This window comes from Erpetoichthys calabaricus, chromosome 10, assembly GCF_900747795.2.
Source record: "Erpetoichthys calabaricus chromosome 10, fErpCal1.3, whole genome shotgun sequence".
NCBI lineage: Eukaryota > Metazoa > Chordata > Cladistia > Polypteriformes > Polypteridae > Erpetoichthys > Erpetoichthys calabaricus.
The window spans coordinates 167398583-167416561 of record NC_041403.2 but is presented as its reverse complement, the minus strand read 5'-3'; the positions used below and the strand labels follow the sequence as shown (position 1 = coordinate 167416561).

Genomic DNA, 17979 nt, shown 5'->3' with positions numbered 1-17979 from the left:
ACTGGACACACAGACCTTTGTATTTTGTTCTATAATAGATATCAAAAATGAAAAATAAACACGTTGGCTAATGTTCTGTTTTCTATAGTGCCACCAAATTTCAGTTCAATGTTATGGCATTTTTGAGATTTTGGGGTATTTTCAATTTTCTATTTGTTGAAATATCTTTTTTTGTGGATACCTACTGATCCAGATGTGCCATCCTGCCAGACTTCAGCTTTTAACAACTAAATGCCAAATAAACTGCTCAACACTTTGAAAACACATCAGATCTCAATGGGGAAAAAAATCCTGCTGGCTCTCTCTATGCTATGGGCTGGTGATGTGTTAGGAATGAGAGGATGGCAGCCTCATCATTTGATGGAAATGAAAATGAACAACCTACAGAGGGCTGAATTCAAAGACACCCTGAAAATCAAAGGGAAAAAATGATACAGCGGCTGGCAGGCAGGCAAGCGAGTTAATTTTGTCGAAATTTCATTACAGCAACTCCAAATCGTACTCAGTAGTTTGTATGCCCCCCATGCCTGACAACGTCCTAATGAGACGATGGATGGTGTCCTCCTGGGGGATCTCCTGCCAGATCTGCACCAGGGCATCACTGAGCTCCTGGACAGGCTGGGCCGTCGGATGGACCAAAACATAATGTCACACCCAGAGGTGTCCTACTGGATTGAGGTCAGGCGAGTGAGTGTTGGGATGGGATGGGATGGGATGGGAGGGGGGGGGGGGCACAGTCAATGGTATCAATTCTTTCATCCTCTGTACATTGTTGTGCACTAGGAGGAACCAGCATAGGGTCTGACAATGGGTCCAAGGATTTCATCCGGATACCTAATGGCTGTCCAAGTGCCCACCGTTGTTTAGCCTGTAGAGGTCTGTGCGTCCCTCCATGGATATGCCCCCCCACCAAACAGGTCAAGCTGAACAATATTACAGGCAGCTTAACGTTCTCCATGGCTTCTCCAGACCCTTTTACATCTGTCACATGTGCTCAGGGTGAACCTGCTCTCATCTGTGAAAATGCCAGTGGTGGACCTGCCAATTCTGGTAATCTATAGCAAATGCCAATCGAGCTCCACAGTGCCCACTAGAGGACGTCGGGCCCTCCGGCCACCCTCATGAAGTCTGTTTCTTATTGTTTGGTCAGAGACACTCACACCAGTGGCCTGCCTGCCTGCCTACTGGAGGTCATTTTGTAGGCTCTGCCAGCGCTCATCCTGTTCCTCCTAGCCCAAAGGAGCAGATACCGGTGGGTCCTGCTGATGGGTTAAGGACCTTCTACGAGGGGCCCTGTCCAACTCTCCTAGAGGAACTGCCTGTCTGTCTCCTGGAATCTTCTCCATGCCCTTGAGACTGTGCTGGGAGACACCGCAAACCTCCTGGCAATGCCATGTATTGATGTGCCATCCTGGAGAAGTTGGACTAGCTGTGCCACCTCTGTAGGGTCCAGGTATGGCCCACCTCATGCCACCAGTGGTGACACTAACCGTAGACAAATGCAAAACGAGTGACAGAACAGATGAGGAGGGAAAAATGTCAGTGGCCTCCCTCCAGCTGTTAATCCTTTCATTCCTGTTTTGGGGGTCGTCTCATTGTTGCCCCTCTCGTGCACCAAAGCAGCTGAAACTGATGAACAAGCCTCTCTGCTACTGAACTGAGCAGATCAACAGCCAGTAGAAACACCGTGCATTTCAGCTGGTCAGGATGAAACTTGGTGACTTTTACTACTTTTCCCCAAATTAATGAACAGTAAAAACCTTTCATTTGTTTTGCCTCTAAAATATGTTTACCTTGCCATGTCTTTGGCTCAGTTTTGACAGACCATTGACTTTGGTGGACTCCAAGTGCATTTTGGGTAGTTTGTTCATAATCCATAGAAACACTTAAATCAGAGATTTTAAGACCTTTAATAAAGTGCCCAAATGATCATCCGGCAGACCAATAAAACAAAGTGCAAACAATTAATATAAGGTCAAAACTCATAACTATACACTGTATAACAAAGATAACATACATTTACATGAACTCATTTAACAGCTATTGTATACAAAGAGACTTACAAAATACTGTATAAAGCAGGGGTGGGCAAAGTCATTCCTGGAGGGCCGCAGTGGCTGCAGGTTTTTGTTCCAACCCAATTGCTTAATAAGAAGCACTTATTGCTCTAGAAACATCTTCTGTTTCATTTTAGTTATCTCCGTCATTAAGATTTTGAACCCTTATTGCTTATTTAAGTCTTAAACAACTGCATTCTTGGTTTTTAATTGCTCCTTATTAGCAATAAGATGCAAATGACAAAAGAAACCAGCAGTTATCCATTTTGCTTGTTCCCCTTTACACCTGTGTGTATTTATCGTGCACTAGTTGGTTTAATTAAATACTTGGAAGGAAAGAGAAGAAAAAAAAGTGAAGGATTGAGAATTACCCATCCGTTTTAGACTTCAAAGTATTTGGATGATATCCTTAGAATGGAAAAAAAAAATCTAGGATATGAGAATGACTTGACATAGCAGAGTTAAAGCACCAACAAGCCATGAAATGTAATTATTGGCAAGGATTGTTTTCTAATTAAGCAACTGGGTTGGAATAAAAACCCGCGGCCACTGCAGCCCTCGAGGAATGACTTTGCCCACCCCTGGTATAAAGAAATATCTCTAAACCGGCACAGTGAGAAAGCCTCAGTAGCGCCACCTAGGCCAACAGAGTGCAATGACCTGACAACTAAAGGTGCACCACAACAGTATGTCATGGAGTGGATGGGCAGCGTTAGCCAGAATGGCTTCAACATTTGTCAACAGGGTCACACTTGTAATGAAGCTGGCCTTTCTAATCACTTCATTCAGACATTTGACATCTTGTGAGCTTTCGTCCCTGAAAACAATTACAATGTCGACAAAAATGTACTTCATGTGTGGCCCAAAATCACACAAGGAATGTCTTCTGCTGTTATGCACCTAAAATCTGGAATAGCCTGCCAGTAGGAATTCGCCAGGCTAATACAGTGGAGCACTTTAAAAAACTACTGAAAACACATTATTTTAACATGGCCTTCTCATAACTTCACTGTAATTTAATCCTGATACTCTGTATATCTAATTCATTATAATAACTATTCATTCAAAATCTGTACTAACCCCTACTCTCTCTTCTGATTCCTTTTCCGGTGTCCTGTTGGTGGTGGCGTGCGCCACCACCATCTACCCAAAGCACCATGATGTTCCAACAATGATGGATGGATTAAAAGCCAGAAATCTGTATGACCATCAGCATCAAGTGACTCCGTGAAAAACCCGAACTACAAAGAGGACTATTTCATTTATGTTAGGTAGAATGCCCAAAGGGGACTGGGTGGTCTCGTGGCCTGGAACCCCTACAGATTTTATTTTTTTCTCCAGCCTTCTGGAGTTTTTTTTTGTTTTTTCTGTCCACCCTGTACATCGGACCTTACTCCTTTCTATGTTAATTAATGTTGTCTTATTTTAATTTCTTATTTTGTCTTTTATTTTTCTTCTCTCCATTATGTAAAGCACTTTGAGCTACTTTTTGTATGAAAATGTGCTATATAAATAAATGTTGTTGTTGTTGTTGTCTTAATAGGCTTTGACAGAACCCCCCAGCCTTGACAACACAAAGCTCCCAAAAACAAACTTCGTAGGGAAAAAAACGGAAGACATATTGGGATAGACATCTCGGAGAGAGAGACCACCCCCTTTTGGGTAGGTTGGGCATGCAATGGGTGTCAAAAAATAAAACACAAAACAAGACCACCAGTAATCCCAAATCTTGCATTCTGTAGTTTTAGATCTGTATATACAGTACAGTATCTCCATTTGTTATTTTACCTTTCGCTATTGCAGTATTGTCTATTCTGGGGCTGTAGTTGAATTGAATAGTTTCTTTTTTTACTGTTTTTAAATCCGTTTGGTCCCATTCTAAAATCTTCTGCCAGTGCCACTGCTCTGATATTTAATTCCACGGTTTCCTTTCATATTGTGGTGCAGTACTGCAGTTTTGTCAGCTCTGGAATTCGACGTTTTGCATGCCGTTAAAGGCGCTATATAAAATAAATGAAACGTCGACGTTACTGTATTCAGGTGACTACACGCCCCGCCTTCACTTATCGGTCCGGCCCAAATACGAACGAGCGACCTGTTCACAAGCTGTCGTAAAGTGAAGACACTAAGATAACGAAGGATAAACTCTCGACTTGCTGTGAAAATTCTAAAAACTTCTCACAATTCTTCTCCGGCGTTCACCGCGGAGGTGTGTGCTAAGGGTCTGTCTGGCTCGAGGAGGAGGAGGGCTTAATATAATGATTGATAAACAAATTCCTTGAGTGGATTGGTCAATCTAGAATGATTGGCTGATTCTCCCCGCCCATATCATAAGGCACACGTAATTTGGATTGGACACGCCGGCAGAGGGTCGGCGCACGCGCGCAAACCTGTAAACAGAAGAGCGGGAGGAGGAGGAGGCGACGGCGGCAGCGGTGGTGACAGCGATGGCGTTGGCGTGCGGCGTAAGGTAGATATTGTGGCTGGGACTGAAAGTTTAGCGGCTGTTACTTTGTAGGTTATAAGCTCAACCTTTTAGAGTTTCTTGGAGAGTATTAATATTCGTCAAACTCCCTTAACCCAGGAATTTCAATTAAAAAAATGCCGGAGAAAATCGGTAAGGCAAAAATCTCAGGCATTAAAAAAAATCTACGATCTTACAGGTAACGGATCAGAGAGAATTAAATATATCGTAAAGCAGAAGTGGGACGTTGTGAATGCCGAATGATGGGGTCGTGGTACTGAGTAATGACTGACTGGATGAGAATCGTGAGAATGCAGGATTTCCTAATGACTTTAACTTCACGTGCTGTGAAAAAATACGATAATAATACTAGATGTAATGATATTATTTAAATTTAAAACCTGTCCGTATCGCTGGGAAACAGATGCATTCAGCCGAGTCGGCAAATAACACTTTCACTATCGTCTACTCCTTCATTGCAATGAGCCCTTGGGCTTGGAGAACCTGGCGTCCTCTTCTTGAAACTTTTGGTGAAAGGTGTGACGTTACGGTAATTGTCAAGGGTGCAGTTGCGGAAACAGCCTGTCATTTTTGGCGTTATTGTTTAGGTAAGGGATAGGCTAATTGAGTAACGATCAGAAGCCATTGCCGGACGGGACACCACTCCACTACTGTACGTGTCTGCACCAGTCTTATCTTACACAGGACTGCAAAATAAAACTCATTCAAAACATGTCTAAATTGTGAATATTTTTATTTGCAGTTATGCCATGCTGACATACATTATCTTCTTAATGCATCTTAAGCTTAGTCATTAGATGGAGAACAATGAATGCCAATCCTGAGTCTTACCTGCGTGGGTTTCCACTGGGTGCTCCATTTTCCTTCCACTATCCAAAGACTTGCAGGTTAGGTGAGTTCGCTACACTTTATTGGCCCTACTGTGTGTGTGTGTGTGTGTGTGTGTGTGTGTGTGTGTGTGGCCTGCAACAACCAGTCCAGGGTTTGTTCCTGCCTTGCACCCCATTCTTGCTGGGATAGGCTCCAGCCCCCTCCCCAAAACACATCCCTGGTCTGGATTAAGCTGGTTAGAAAATGACATGACAAACACAATAACAAAATATAATTAGAATGTTTACATCAGTCATGTCAGACTTAAGTGCAAAAGTGAAACAGTAAGTAAAGTTTAAGAAATTGCACAGTTTGTTCCTGTTCTATAATTCTGTTCTGTAACTATTTAAGGAGTAGATGTAGAGGCAACTCTTGGGAGTACTTGGGGGTCCACATTAATGACAGGATGGACTGGTCTTGGAACGCAGAGGAATTGCATAAGAAAGGGCAGAGCAGACTCTGTTTTTCCTAAGGAGACTTTGTTCCTTTAATGTGGGAAGTGACATCCTGCACATCTTCTACAACTCTATGGTGGCCAGTGTGGTGTGCTGGGCTGGTAACAACACTTCAAGGTGGGCCACCGAATCAAAAGTTAATTAAAAAGCTGAGATTATATTAATAGACACATTCTGGGGCCACTAGAGGTCATAGTAAGGGAGAGAATGAATTATGAAATTATTATGAACAATGAGGCACATCATCTCTCTGACACACTAACACTTTGACAGGGGCTCCTTTAGACCAATAGCAATACGTCCGTATATTGCCTGACTGTGACTGCCAAGTCAGAACTTTTCCTTCTTTTGAATTTTCTTGTTTTTTATTTTTTTAAATTCTTCTGAACTGTAGCTGTGATATCTTTCACTTGGATGTTATAGATTGCATTGAGTAAAGCTGGAAAAAGTATTGGTTTGTGTGTTTTAATATATGGCTGTAAAACAAAAAAAAATGGGAATATTTTGAAGGGGGGGAATTTTTCTATACCCACTCTCTCTCTCTCTCTCTCTCTATGTATGCATATATATATATATATATATATATATATATATATATACACAGTGGAACCTCAGTTCATGACCATAATTCATTCCAAAACTCTGGTCGTGAACTGAAGCAATTTCCCCCATAGGACTGTATGTAAATACAATGAATCCGTTCCAGACCATACGAACTGTATGTAAATATATATATTTTTTAAGTTTTTAAGCACAAATATAGTTAATTAAACCACAGAATGCACAGCATAATAGTAAACTAAATGTAAAAACATTGAATAACACAGAGAAAACTAACACTGCAATAGTTTGTGCTATAGCGCTACCAACCGCTGGCTAAAAACACTTTTTTTTTAATGAGTTTTAAGCACAGGGTAAAAAATGAACATTTGAAAAAAAACGTAATTTAATAAACCACCAAGAAAAGTAACATTGCAACAATGCACACTACGAACCGATCGCTGTACACAGAAGTGAAAACATAATCAAGCCCAGTGCATTCTTTAACTGCCTTCTCTACCTTATGCGTCCAGCCGCTGTGTGTGTGTGTGTGTGTGTGTCGCGCTCTCTCTCTCTCTTGCTCGCCGCACAGGAAATGCACAGGGAGAGACTGAACATGTACAAACCCAAAGGGAAACTTGCTTGTTCGTATACCGAGTGTGTGGTCGTGAATCAAGGCAAAAGTTTGGCGAATTTTTTGGTCGTAAACCGATTTGTACGTGTACCAAGACGTTCGTGAACTGAGGCTCCACTGTATACAGTATATACAGACACACTAGGGAGCTTTGCCCCCTGCTCGCTTCGCTCGTCCACCCCCCCTCCTGGGGCACACTATGCTCCAGCCACTTCGCATCTCTGCCATTCACGTTGTGAAGGGGGGGCTGAACACAAGGAGATGCAGACGGATCATCTGCTGGCTTGCTGCTGGCGAGCTGTGTGTTCTGCGTGTTCTGCTTGTTGCGCTGCACGTCGATCAGTTAAAAGTCTGTACAGCACCTGTCCTTTTGTCTCACTGCCTTGTCTCGTGGGACATCAAAGAGTCTTCCGAGAAGATCACGTATCGACCCAAGATTTTTTTATTATAATAGACTAGGGGGCTCTGCTGTCTTTCTGCTGCTGTTGTGCTGCCCGTCGATCATTTTAAAGCCTGTACAGCAGCTGTCCTTTTGCCACTTTGCGTCTCAGCCGATCGCGTTGTGAAGGGGTGGGGGGTGGGGGGGTAGGTGTGGCTGAACGCACGCAAGGAGAAGCGGTCGGATCATCTGCTTGTTGCTTGTTGTAGTTTTAAGAGCTGGGAGCAAGTGTCTCTTGCGGGACTTCAAATTGTCTTCCGAGAAGATCACGTCTCATCTCCCTAGTCTCCCTCTCAAAGGTTTTTTTTTATAATAGAGAGATATATGTGGTTGGTCGGGCAGTCGGCAAACATCCGCCACATCCTTTCAGTTGCGAGAAGCTGATCATAGATGTGTTATACAGTATCTGCCAAATAATAATAGGTGGTTACCTATGCAAAAGTGCATACACCTGACGAGCCCCAGTAGCAGTGAAACATGTCGTGTGTACTCTTTGTATTATTTGACAGATACTGTTTAATATGTGGCGGATGGCTGGGACCTTTGCCCGGCTAGGACGCCTCCATGCTGGAAAGACCGGGGGAGCCAACCTATCCACAGTGTTACCTCCCCCTGGAGCGTTAGATGGCAGCCCCCCCCGGGTTGCAGCGGTGCCTCAGACTCCTGCAGAGCTTCATGGGAGATGGAGTTGGATACAGCCCTGTTGGGATCTGTGGGCACTGCCAGGGGGTACTGCAGCTGCTGCTGAGCCCTGGAGAGCAGTTCTTCCACCACACCCAGAAGTTCTGCCAGAAACAGGTCATCAAACTCCTCGAGCACTTCCGGGTGCGTAATAAATGGAGTCGGCAGCCATCTTTTGGAGCGCCAGAGTCGGGAGGAGGGAGATGAAGCTTGACCGGAGGAGTAAAGGAGAGAAAAGAGAGAGAAGGTAAAAGAAAGGGAGAAGAAGAAAAGAAGAGTATTGTGTATTTTGTGCTTTTGGGACTGTGTTATACTTGTGGGGAACAGGAAACGTGTTGCCCACAAGGGAAAAGAAAATAAAAAGTAAAGTCCTCTACGTCTGTCTGTGGTGGGTTGGGGCGGCAGTACCCACCTTAGAGGTCCACAAATATAATTATTTAGTTATATATATTAATTTATTTATTAATGTTTTCTCAGGAGTTGCCCCAACATTTGTCGACGTGGAAGAATCCATCTTTGTCTCCTTTCGGCCCTTGCACTCCTGTTCCTTTTTGTAGTGGTTTTAGACGCATGGCTGCCACAAGCGAATGAAGGCATAGCAAGCTTGGAAAGAAGAGCCAGCTTGCCAGCCCGGTTGCCATTATCTAGCCATTCCTTTACAATCATCATGCAGAGCTACAACCGAACAGACTTGCTTCTTAAGCTGCTGAACCATTATCAAGCAGTACCCCACCTGCACAAAGTGATCGTCGTGTGGAACAGCCTTGGAGAAAAGGTCCCCCAGGACCTCTGGGAGTCTTTAGGACCTCATCCTGCCCCTGTTGTGTTCAAGGAGCAGTCGGTGAATCGGATGAGAAACCGCCTGCAACCATTTCAGGAGATTGAAACAGAAGGTAAGAATGTTCTATGCCTATTGGTGGGCACCTGGCTGAGGTAGTCTCGGTCGGTAAGGGGTGTCAACTTAAACCAAATACTAATCAGTCTGTCTTTATATTGTGCATTTCACCAGGTGCGTTAAGTTACATTTGTGGAAAATGGGCACAATAAATGATCACTTAAACACATGATAAATCATGTAAAGCATTTTAAAAGGGAAAATTTTAGAATGAGTGTGTGTTGTGACCACAAGGTGGCGCCACTGAGTCCCAAACCCCAGACACAGCGACATAGCACACATTTTTAGAATAAAGGATTTGAATTCTCGCAAGGCACTTTTCAGTCGCCTCTCCAGAATTTAGCCACAAGTATACAAATAAACCACGCAAGTCTTCTTCCTTCTGTCCTCCGCTGAGTGTTGCCCACTGCCTCCCAACTCTGACTCATTAATTTGGGGCAGTGGGCTCCCTTTTATGCCAGACCTGAGAATACTCCCAGTGCCACACCATGTCTTCCAGAAAGCAGTTCTGGGCCATAAAGAAAGTAGGGAGAAGGGGGGGGGGGGTCACAACAGCGCCTTCTATCAGTATGTAGGGACCCCGACAGGGCTACAACAGCTCTCGATTATCGGCTTCTGTTAGTCCGTCTGGCCAGGCCAGGCACAAAGTTACTTCTCCTTCCCACTGGCCAATTTGTTTGCTGTTCAGCTTTGGCGTCCCGTCTGGGTAATGAATTGTGAATTTCCCCTTGGGATTAATAAAGTATCTATCTATTTATGAATCCTCCTCTTTCCTGACCAGGATGCCCATTCTCCTCTTACAGTGTATATAGAAATAAACTTTATTAGGCAGCACAGTTGCGTCAACATCAGTACAATCGTATTGTAAAGTTTTTAAATTTTGCACATATGCGCTTCACTACAAGCCTGTCCTGCAGTTTGTGAATATATACTGGTAAGTGGCAGAGGGCACCGTATGGCAGTACGGGCGCAGGACAGCAAAGTATGAGGCAAATAAAAAGAAAACCTAAAGAAGTTGTCAGTTTATTGCGTAGTGGTTGTGTTAAGGGATTGCGATGAAAGACGCCATATAAAGGTTGAGTCAGTCAAAACCCCGATCCTCATTTTTGGTCACAAGCCATTGGTAGTGACAGAAAGAATCAGAATGAAAGTACAAGCAGACAAAGCGAGGTTCCTGCACAGTGTTTCAGGAGTCGGTGATAAAGTGAGGACCTTAGTAATTCAGGAGGACCTCGCAGTCGAACCGTCTGGATTTAGGAGAGTGGTTTGAGGACAGTACCGAAAAAAGGATGGAAGGTTTTCACATTTTATTGTTCTACGACACTGAGCCACTGTGGGTTTCATTTGCCTTTTTCTGACACTGATCAACAGAAATGTACTCTGCAAATATCAAAATGAAAACAGATATCTGAAAAGTGGTCTTAATGAATTACGAATATAAAGCACAAAAAAAAACTGATGGCCTAAATATTCACCCCCTTTAATATGACACCCCTAAATCATCACCTGGGTGATAAATGCCTGAAATACACACTCGATCAACTCTGCATGATGCCATGGGTGATGCAAGGAACATTAGAAATGCAAGAGCACAGTATCACTTGGCCACTAACCTGGCCATGACCCTGCCTGATTGCTGCGTGTCTGTATAGGAGAGCGGCAGATCCCGCTACAATAAATTACCACGCTGTTCCTGTTTCAAGCTGGTGTCGCTAAAGTACTAAGACTCAGCCTTGTGTTTTGGGGTGCAGGACAGGGACTCACACGTCACAGCACACACATGTGGTCACCATGCTGTAGTAAACAGTATACGTTCATACGGATGTTGACTATATGAGTGAGGCACACCGACTGAGAACGAGCATGGGAGACAATTACCCACAATCCCCACGTGATGCTCGGTGGACAAAGCGTATATGTACTCGTATTGCGAGACCTCGCTCGTTTATCAAGTTAAACTTTATTAAAAATCTTAGCTCATCTTGCAAAGTACTCGCAATCCAAGGTTTCACTGTATTTCCTTTTTTTCAAGTTTTGCTAACCTCAGACTTTACATTTAAACCTCTGGCAGTTTACTGCTTACCTTGTCACCATTTTAGGTATTTCAGCTGATTACATTTGAAGAAAAATGGAGGTGTTCTAAAACTTTTGATATTAACCATTTTGGTATTCATCGATCAATTTAATGAACCATTGATCTACATCTGACGTCGACGTGATTTAGAACTAAAGTGGCTCTCATGTGGTTCACGTGACTCCACGAAGACAGTGAAGACGGCCATTTCATTGGGGAAGTGATTGCTTTTTCTGTTGCCGTTCTTGTGTGACTCTGATCTCCACCCTTTTTTCGTTTCCCCACTTCAGCTATTCTGATGCTGGATGACGACACCTTGATCAGCACTCCTGATCTTGTCTTTGCATTTTCCGTCTGGAAGGTAAGTGAAGGGTTTTGAATTGACACGCCTTGTAGCTGCTGTTAGATGAGTCCCTCCTGCATCAGGCAGTTGGGTTCTTGTGAATCTTGCACTTGGGTTTTAGAAGTAGAAATGTTAATTGTTATAAAACACTAGCAGGGTAAGGGGACATTTTATCAATTAAAATACTAAGTAAATAAAACAACCCATTATGTGCTGATTAAAAATACTAACTGAATAAAGTAATTCAGCATGTCAGGGTGCAGCTGTCGCTAAGTCCCAAGAAAGAACCTTAATTAGATTATATGATTATAGCCAGGACTGTGCTTTTAATTCACAGTGAATGCATTTCAGAGCAGCCGCACATAACTGGAGCAGGTGACGACGAGTAAACCGCTGCTTTGTCTTTGTGTCATTGACAAACCGTGGCTGGTCACAGAGGGAAGAGATATCATGGGGTTTATTTCAGTTAAGTCATTGAATTGTAAAAGTGAAAACACGCAGGAGAGGAACAGAGCAGAGGGTGAAAGAAAGACGAGGCTTTACCTAGGTGGGTCATGTGAAAAACACTGGAGCCCAATGGAGGAGATCACATGGCGCAGCGTGAACGTTCAATTTCTGCATTTAATCAGTGGTAGTTTGCTGCACTGTGCAGTTTTTACGTTTTTGATACTGGGTTGTAACTTTATTATGCGTGTAAAGAAGAGTGTCAGGAGTCGTGTAAAGAAGAGTGTCAGGAGTGATTTGTGAAAGACGGGTATCAGCAAGAGTGAAAGGGAAGGTCTACAGGACGGTAGTGAGACCAGCTGTGTTATATGGGCTGGAGATGGTGGCACAGGAGACAGAGCTGGAGGTGGCAGAGTTAAAGATGTTAAGATTTGCACTGGGTGTGATGAGGATGGACAGGATTAGAAATGAGGACATTAGAGGGTCAGCTCCGGTGGGACTGTTTGGAGACAAAGTCAGAGAGGCGAGATTGCGTTGGTTTGGACACGTGCAGAGAAGAGATGCTGGGTATACTGGGAGAAGGGTGCTAAGGATAGAGCTGACAGTCAAGAGGAGAAGAGGAAGACCTAAGAGAAGGTTTATGGATGTGGTGAGAGAGGACATGCAGGTGATGGGGGTGACAGAACAAGATGATGATGACAGGAAGATATGGAAGAAGATGATCCGCTGTGGCGACCCCTAATGGGAGTAGCTGAAAGAAGAAGAAGAAGTAAAGAATCCTACAATGATGCATGCAATTAAAAGCACCACCTAAAATGTAGATTGAGCTAAACAAAAAGCCTTTATTAGTGTGCTGCTCAGCGACTACACGTTACCAAACTCCACCTTTTGGCCTTCTGTACCTGGCCTGGCCCAAATCCATTAGCAACATTTCTTTGGCGTCTTCTCATTGTTGGTTTTCAAATTCAATCCTGGGGGACCCCCATGGCTGTACTTTTTTTCATTCCAGCCAACTACTGCTCTTGGGGTATTATTTACGTGACCTTGCTTCCAATAGGAGTGAATATGTGTGTGTGCCCCCCTACTCCATGCTGCTTCAGGGTTCTGAGTTCAAATCTTGGCCTGGCCCGTGCCTGTGTGAAGTCTACTTGGTTGTTTGATGTCTAAATGTTTTTTTTTTTTTTTTTTTTGTCACATCCCAAAGTCATGCAAGTAAAGAAAATTACCAACTGTAGAGTGGCCCATCCAAGTGGGTGATTCAACCCTGGACGGGATGCCAATCCATTGCAAGGCCCACAGTCACATTCACAAAGGGGCCAGTTTGAAATCACCAATAATCCGACCACAAGTCTTTTGTGATTTGGAAGGAAAACCCTCACCGACGTGGGGTGAACATAAAGACAGGCCGGTGTGTGACTCGGGATACGTGAGGCAGTAATGTTAACCCTATGCCACCTGAGGGTTAAAGATGCTTTAGGAAGCACAAAGTAATTCTGCTGTTCATCGCTGCCATTACAGAGTTGGAAGCTGGCAACTTCAGTAACAGAGCACCCCAGGAGGTGACTATTGATATCAGAGTTGGCTTGACTGGCAGCCAATGTTCCCTCTAAGGAGTAGCATATAGTGAGCAAAAAACATTGTTTATGAGCGACATTTTGTTTAAGCCAAAAATTTATGAGCACCAACTCCAACGGTCGGAGTGAGCAATCGTGCGATAAGTATGAGCGACGCTCTGAATTCGTGTGAGCGATCGCTCACGCGCTCAGCTTAGAGGGAACATTGCTGGCAGCTTGTGATTAAATGGTTTCTCAGGATGGCATGGGGCAAAGTGGCAGAGCATACAGTTAGCTGAATGAAGAGTTGGAAAAAAACATTACAATAAGGTACCCCTTAAATTCAGGTTGTGGAAATCCCGGGGAGTGTAGAATTCTTTCAATCTGCGCCACCACCACCCGATCAAAGGCCCCGTGATGTCCCTCCATTGATGGACTGAAGGCCAGAGGTCCACATGACTGTCATCATCAAGTTCTTCCACATAAAGCCTGAAAGCCATGAGGACTGATTGAGGTTATTTTTGTCAGGTAGAATGCCTAGAGGGGGGCTGGGTGGTCTCGTGGCCTTGGTACCCCTGCAGATTTTTTTTTTTTTTTTTCTCCAGCCATTTGGAGTTTTTATTTTTGTTTTTTTCTTTCCTCCTGGGCCATCAAACCTTCCTTTTATTCTTTGTTAATTAGTATTGCCTAATCTTATTTTTATATATTCTTTTTTTTCTCTTTCTTCATCCTGTAAGGCACTTTGAGCTCCATCATTTGTATGAAAGCGTGCTCTAGAAATAAATGATGTTTAGCTGAGCCTGCCTAATTATAATATTCAGTCAGTCAGGTCATTTTCTAACCGGCTTCGTTCTGAGTTGGGGTGTGGGGGTCTGCTGGAGCCTGTCAAGCTAGCACAGGGCGCAAGGCCATCACAGGACAAACACACACACAAAAAATGTAGGGTCGCCAGTTCACCTGACCTGCATGTCTTTGAACTGTGGGAGGAAATCTACGCAGACACGGGGAGAACACGCAAACTCCATGCAGGGGTGACGGGGACACAATCCCTGGTCCCTTTACTGCCTTGCTGCAACGCTACCACTGTGCCACCCCTAATCATAATATTTATTTATTGTGCTGCATTATGTGCCTTCTGTTACATCTTGCACAATGTTACTGGTTCAATTCTTAACTCTAATCCCTGGCATTTAAATAAGTGTTGTATAATAGAATGTCTGTAAAGCACTTCTGAGCGTTGGTATTCCACACTGCTTGCTGTTTGGCATGTCCTCAGATGTTCTCCTGGAGAAGGTAATTGAGGTCACAGTGGCAGTTCACTGTCCCAGCTCTAGTAAATGGTTCTTTTTGCATTGCAGCAATTCCCTGATCAAATTGTGGGCTTTGTGCCCAGGAAGCACGTGACTGCAGCATCAGGAGTGCACAGCTATGGAAGCTTTGAGCTGCGTGCCAGTGAAGCTACCAGCGGAGACGTGTATTCAATGGTGTTGATCGGTGCAGCCTTCTTCCACAGACGATACTTAGAGAAATTTCAGCAGCTCCCGTCTCGTGTACACCAACTGATAGATGAGACCCAAAACTGTGATGATATCGCCATGAACTTCCTAGTGGCTAAGCACACCGGCAAGCCTGCAGGCATCTTTGTCAAACCAGTGGACATGAGAAACCTGGAGAAGGACGCTAGCAGTGGCTACACTGGCATGTGGCATCGGGCCGAGCACCTCCTGCAGCGATCCTACTGCCTCAACCAGCTGGCTGCCATCTTTGGCTCCATGCCGCTGCGCCACTCTGACATCATGGTGTCCCAGTTTGGATTTCCCAACTATGCCAACCACAAAAGTAAAATTTAAATAGAAAAGGAGCATGGCTTTGGTGGGACAGTGTGTCATGCTGCCTCAACTGAGAAGGGGATGGTGGGCATCAGCAATGGGGGATTTCTAACTAAGGTGCTGCCTAAAGTTTTGCGGGTCAAAATAATAAAAAAAAAAAAAGAGTGATTTTTTTTTTTTTCTATTTTTTTAACTTTGGATCTGAACGCTTATTGCATGTCCAGTCTGGTTTATTGTAAAACTGGTCCTACCCTACATCAGGGCGGTTGGGTGCTGGAGCCCATGCCCGCCAGCAGAGGGCACATTTTAATTTTAATAAATGGAGGACTGTGAGTTCAGAAGCGTCTGTGGCCCTGACCCTAATGCTGTTGCTTTTAAAAGGGCGTTGAGATTTGTGCTGCTGGGGTAAACTGGTAACTCGATTAAAACAAAATGTGGCAGAAGACATGGAATGATTAGTGTTGTAGCAAAATGTCTGAATATTCATTCAGGTAATAAAGATATTTCAGGTTTTTTTTTTTTTTTAATAAATTTCAAACAATTTAAAAAAAAATGTTTTTGTTTTTGTCATTCTGAATAATAAGTGCAGCTTGACGAGGTAAAAAGTAAATTTAAGGGATTTGGGTGCAAGGCTGAAACAAGTGACGGGCTCTGAATATTTTATGCACAGTATATAATTTACAGTACAGTACTCTACAGTATTGTGTGTGTGTTATATAGTACCTGTCAAATAATACAGAGAGTACATGACACGTGTTTTGCCCTAATTGGTGTGTGTATGTGTGTGTGTGTATATATAATCTCTAATCGAGGATCGCAGGAATCATCGTGTAGAGGGGTCCTTTCATTGGATTGGCTGGCCCAGCACTGACTCAGCTGTGGAATGGCCAATAGGGGGAGGCAGCTTGATGGCCGAAGTCTCCAAATCCGAATCCTATTATATGATATCATATACTGTTGAGTTCTGCTCTGTACTTGTAATATTTCTATTGCACTATTATATTGTACTGGGGATGACTTGTGTTCTGTTCTGTGTATTGTGTTGTATTTGCCCTGTTTTTTTGATACCCACTGCACATCTAACTGACCTGGAAAGGGGTCTCTCTTTGATCCGCCTCTCCCAAAGTTTCTTCCATTTTTTTCCCCTGCAAGAGTTTTTTCTGTCAAATGGCAGGGCCTGTTAAAGCCCATTGTGGCACTTCTTGTGTATTTCTGGGCTACTGTACAAAAATAAATGGTATTGTGTGTGTGTGTGTGTGTGTATATATTATATACACACACACACACTAGCTGTCCCCCGCGGCTCCGTCCATGTAGTAGTGAAACACCATAAACTTGAAAAATGAATAAACAAACAGGTATTGCTAGCTAAGCGGAGGCGAGGTGCGCTCTAACACGTGGTGACAGGAGCATGAGTGACGAGGTCCCTGCCCGGCTCCCCACTCCTGACGTCACTCTTCCCCCTCCTCTTGGACTGCAGCCTCTGTCTTGGATTAGCGCAAATGTATCGCTCCTACAAGTGAACTCTGATACTTAGTGCGAAGAGAGACGTCGCAAAACCAACCGGAATGTTCAAGCAAATTCTAGACAAAAAACAAATCTAAATCCGTTAATTAGTTCTCTCATGAAAAGCAGACAGACATTAGATTTTATATATACTGTATATAGAGATATATATATAGTATAATTATTTTAATCTATATATACACAGCATTAAGCTGTTATTTTAATAGATTCTTTTTTTACATTGATCATCCAGGGACACTCTACAAGAATAAAGTTATTGTACAATTTTTACATAAAGGCAATATAATTGGAAAACTGGATGGGTTTTCTGCTTCAGTGGTCATTAATCTGCAGCGCTTTTGTAATTAATAGATTAATTAGATCATATTGACACCTGTACTGAGCCATGAGCTCTGATTATGAGGTTTACAATGGCAGCGTGTCCTCTGGACATACGAAGAATTCCACTGCTCTCTGGAAGTGTGACCCTACTACTACAATGGACCCCCCCATCCTGGCAGCACCACCCCACATTCACACCTCCCTCATCCAAGGAACAGAAAGCAATACTCCAGTCTCGACAGATTCTAAAGACAATAAAACTCTGGTGTTCAGTGAAAAGAAAGAAAAATATCCACAGTTCCAATAAAATATTAAATGGCTGTATGAAAAGCAGAAGGGAAAGCGGGTCTTTTAGTTAAATCAAATAGGTAATTATATTGGCAAGTTATCATATAAAACTAGGTAACTTGCAGAGCCTCAGGCTCATATATGTAGAAATGCAATCCTGACTTGAATATGGGTTCCAGAAAATAAACAACAAACATTTATTTTTCTTGTATATTCCAAAATCACACCTCGAATTCTTCAATGGGTTAAAATGGGTCCAAAATTTGACCGCCCCCCCAGCCTTGACTCCCTAAGAGGACAAGAAAAAAAAGTTTTAACCCTTTTAAAATAATGTTTTTATGAATGGAAGATAACTACAGTATATGAATACAGTACATACGTAATACCGTTGTAATACTCAAAATGCACAGTACACGACTCAACACTCACCCATGATGGCGCGGCTCTTCAGCTGCTTCTGGGGTGCCATCTTGATGAGGTCGACAGATAAACACGCCCAAAGTTTCGCGACGTTTAGAAAGTCCCGCGATCTCTCGCGCGCTGG

At 43.4% G+C, this 17979-nt stretch overlaps 1 protein-coding gene across 1 annotated transcript; it reads left to right on the top strand.

Moving 5' to 3' along the window:
- Positions 1–4419: 4419 nt before the first annotated feature.
- extl2 (exostosin-like glycosyltransferase 2) lies at positions 4420–15474 on the top strand. The gene is made up of 4 exons (XM_028812422.2): positions 4420–4527; positions 8639–9054; positions 11421–11491; positions 14829–15474. Exons 1-4 carry the CDS (start codon positions 4505–4507, stop codon positions 15318–15320), a joined length of 1002 nt encoding a protein of 333 aa, XP_028668255.1. The 5' UTR covers positions 4420–4504; the 3' UTR covers positions 15321–15474.
- The last annotated feature ends 2505 nt before the right edge of the window (positions 15475–17979 follow it).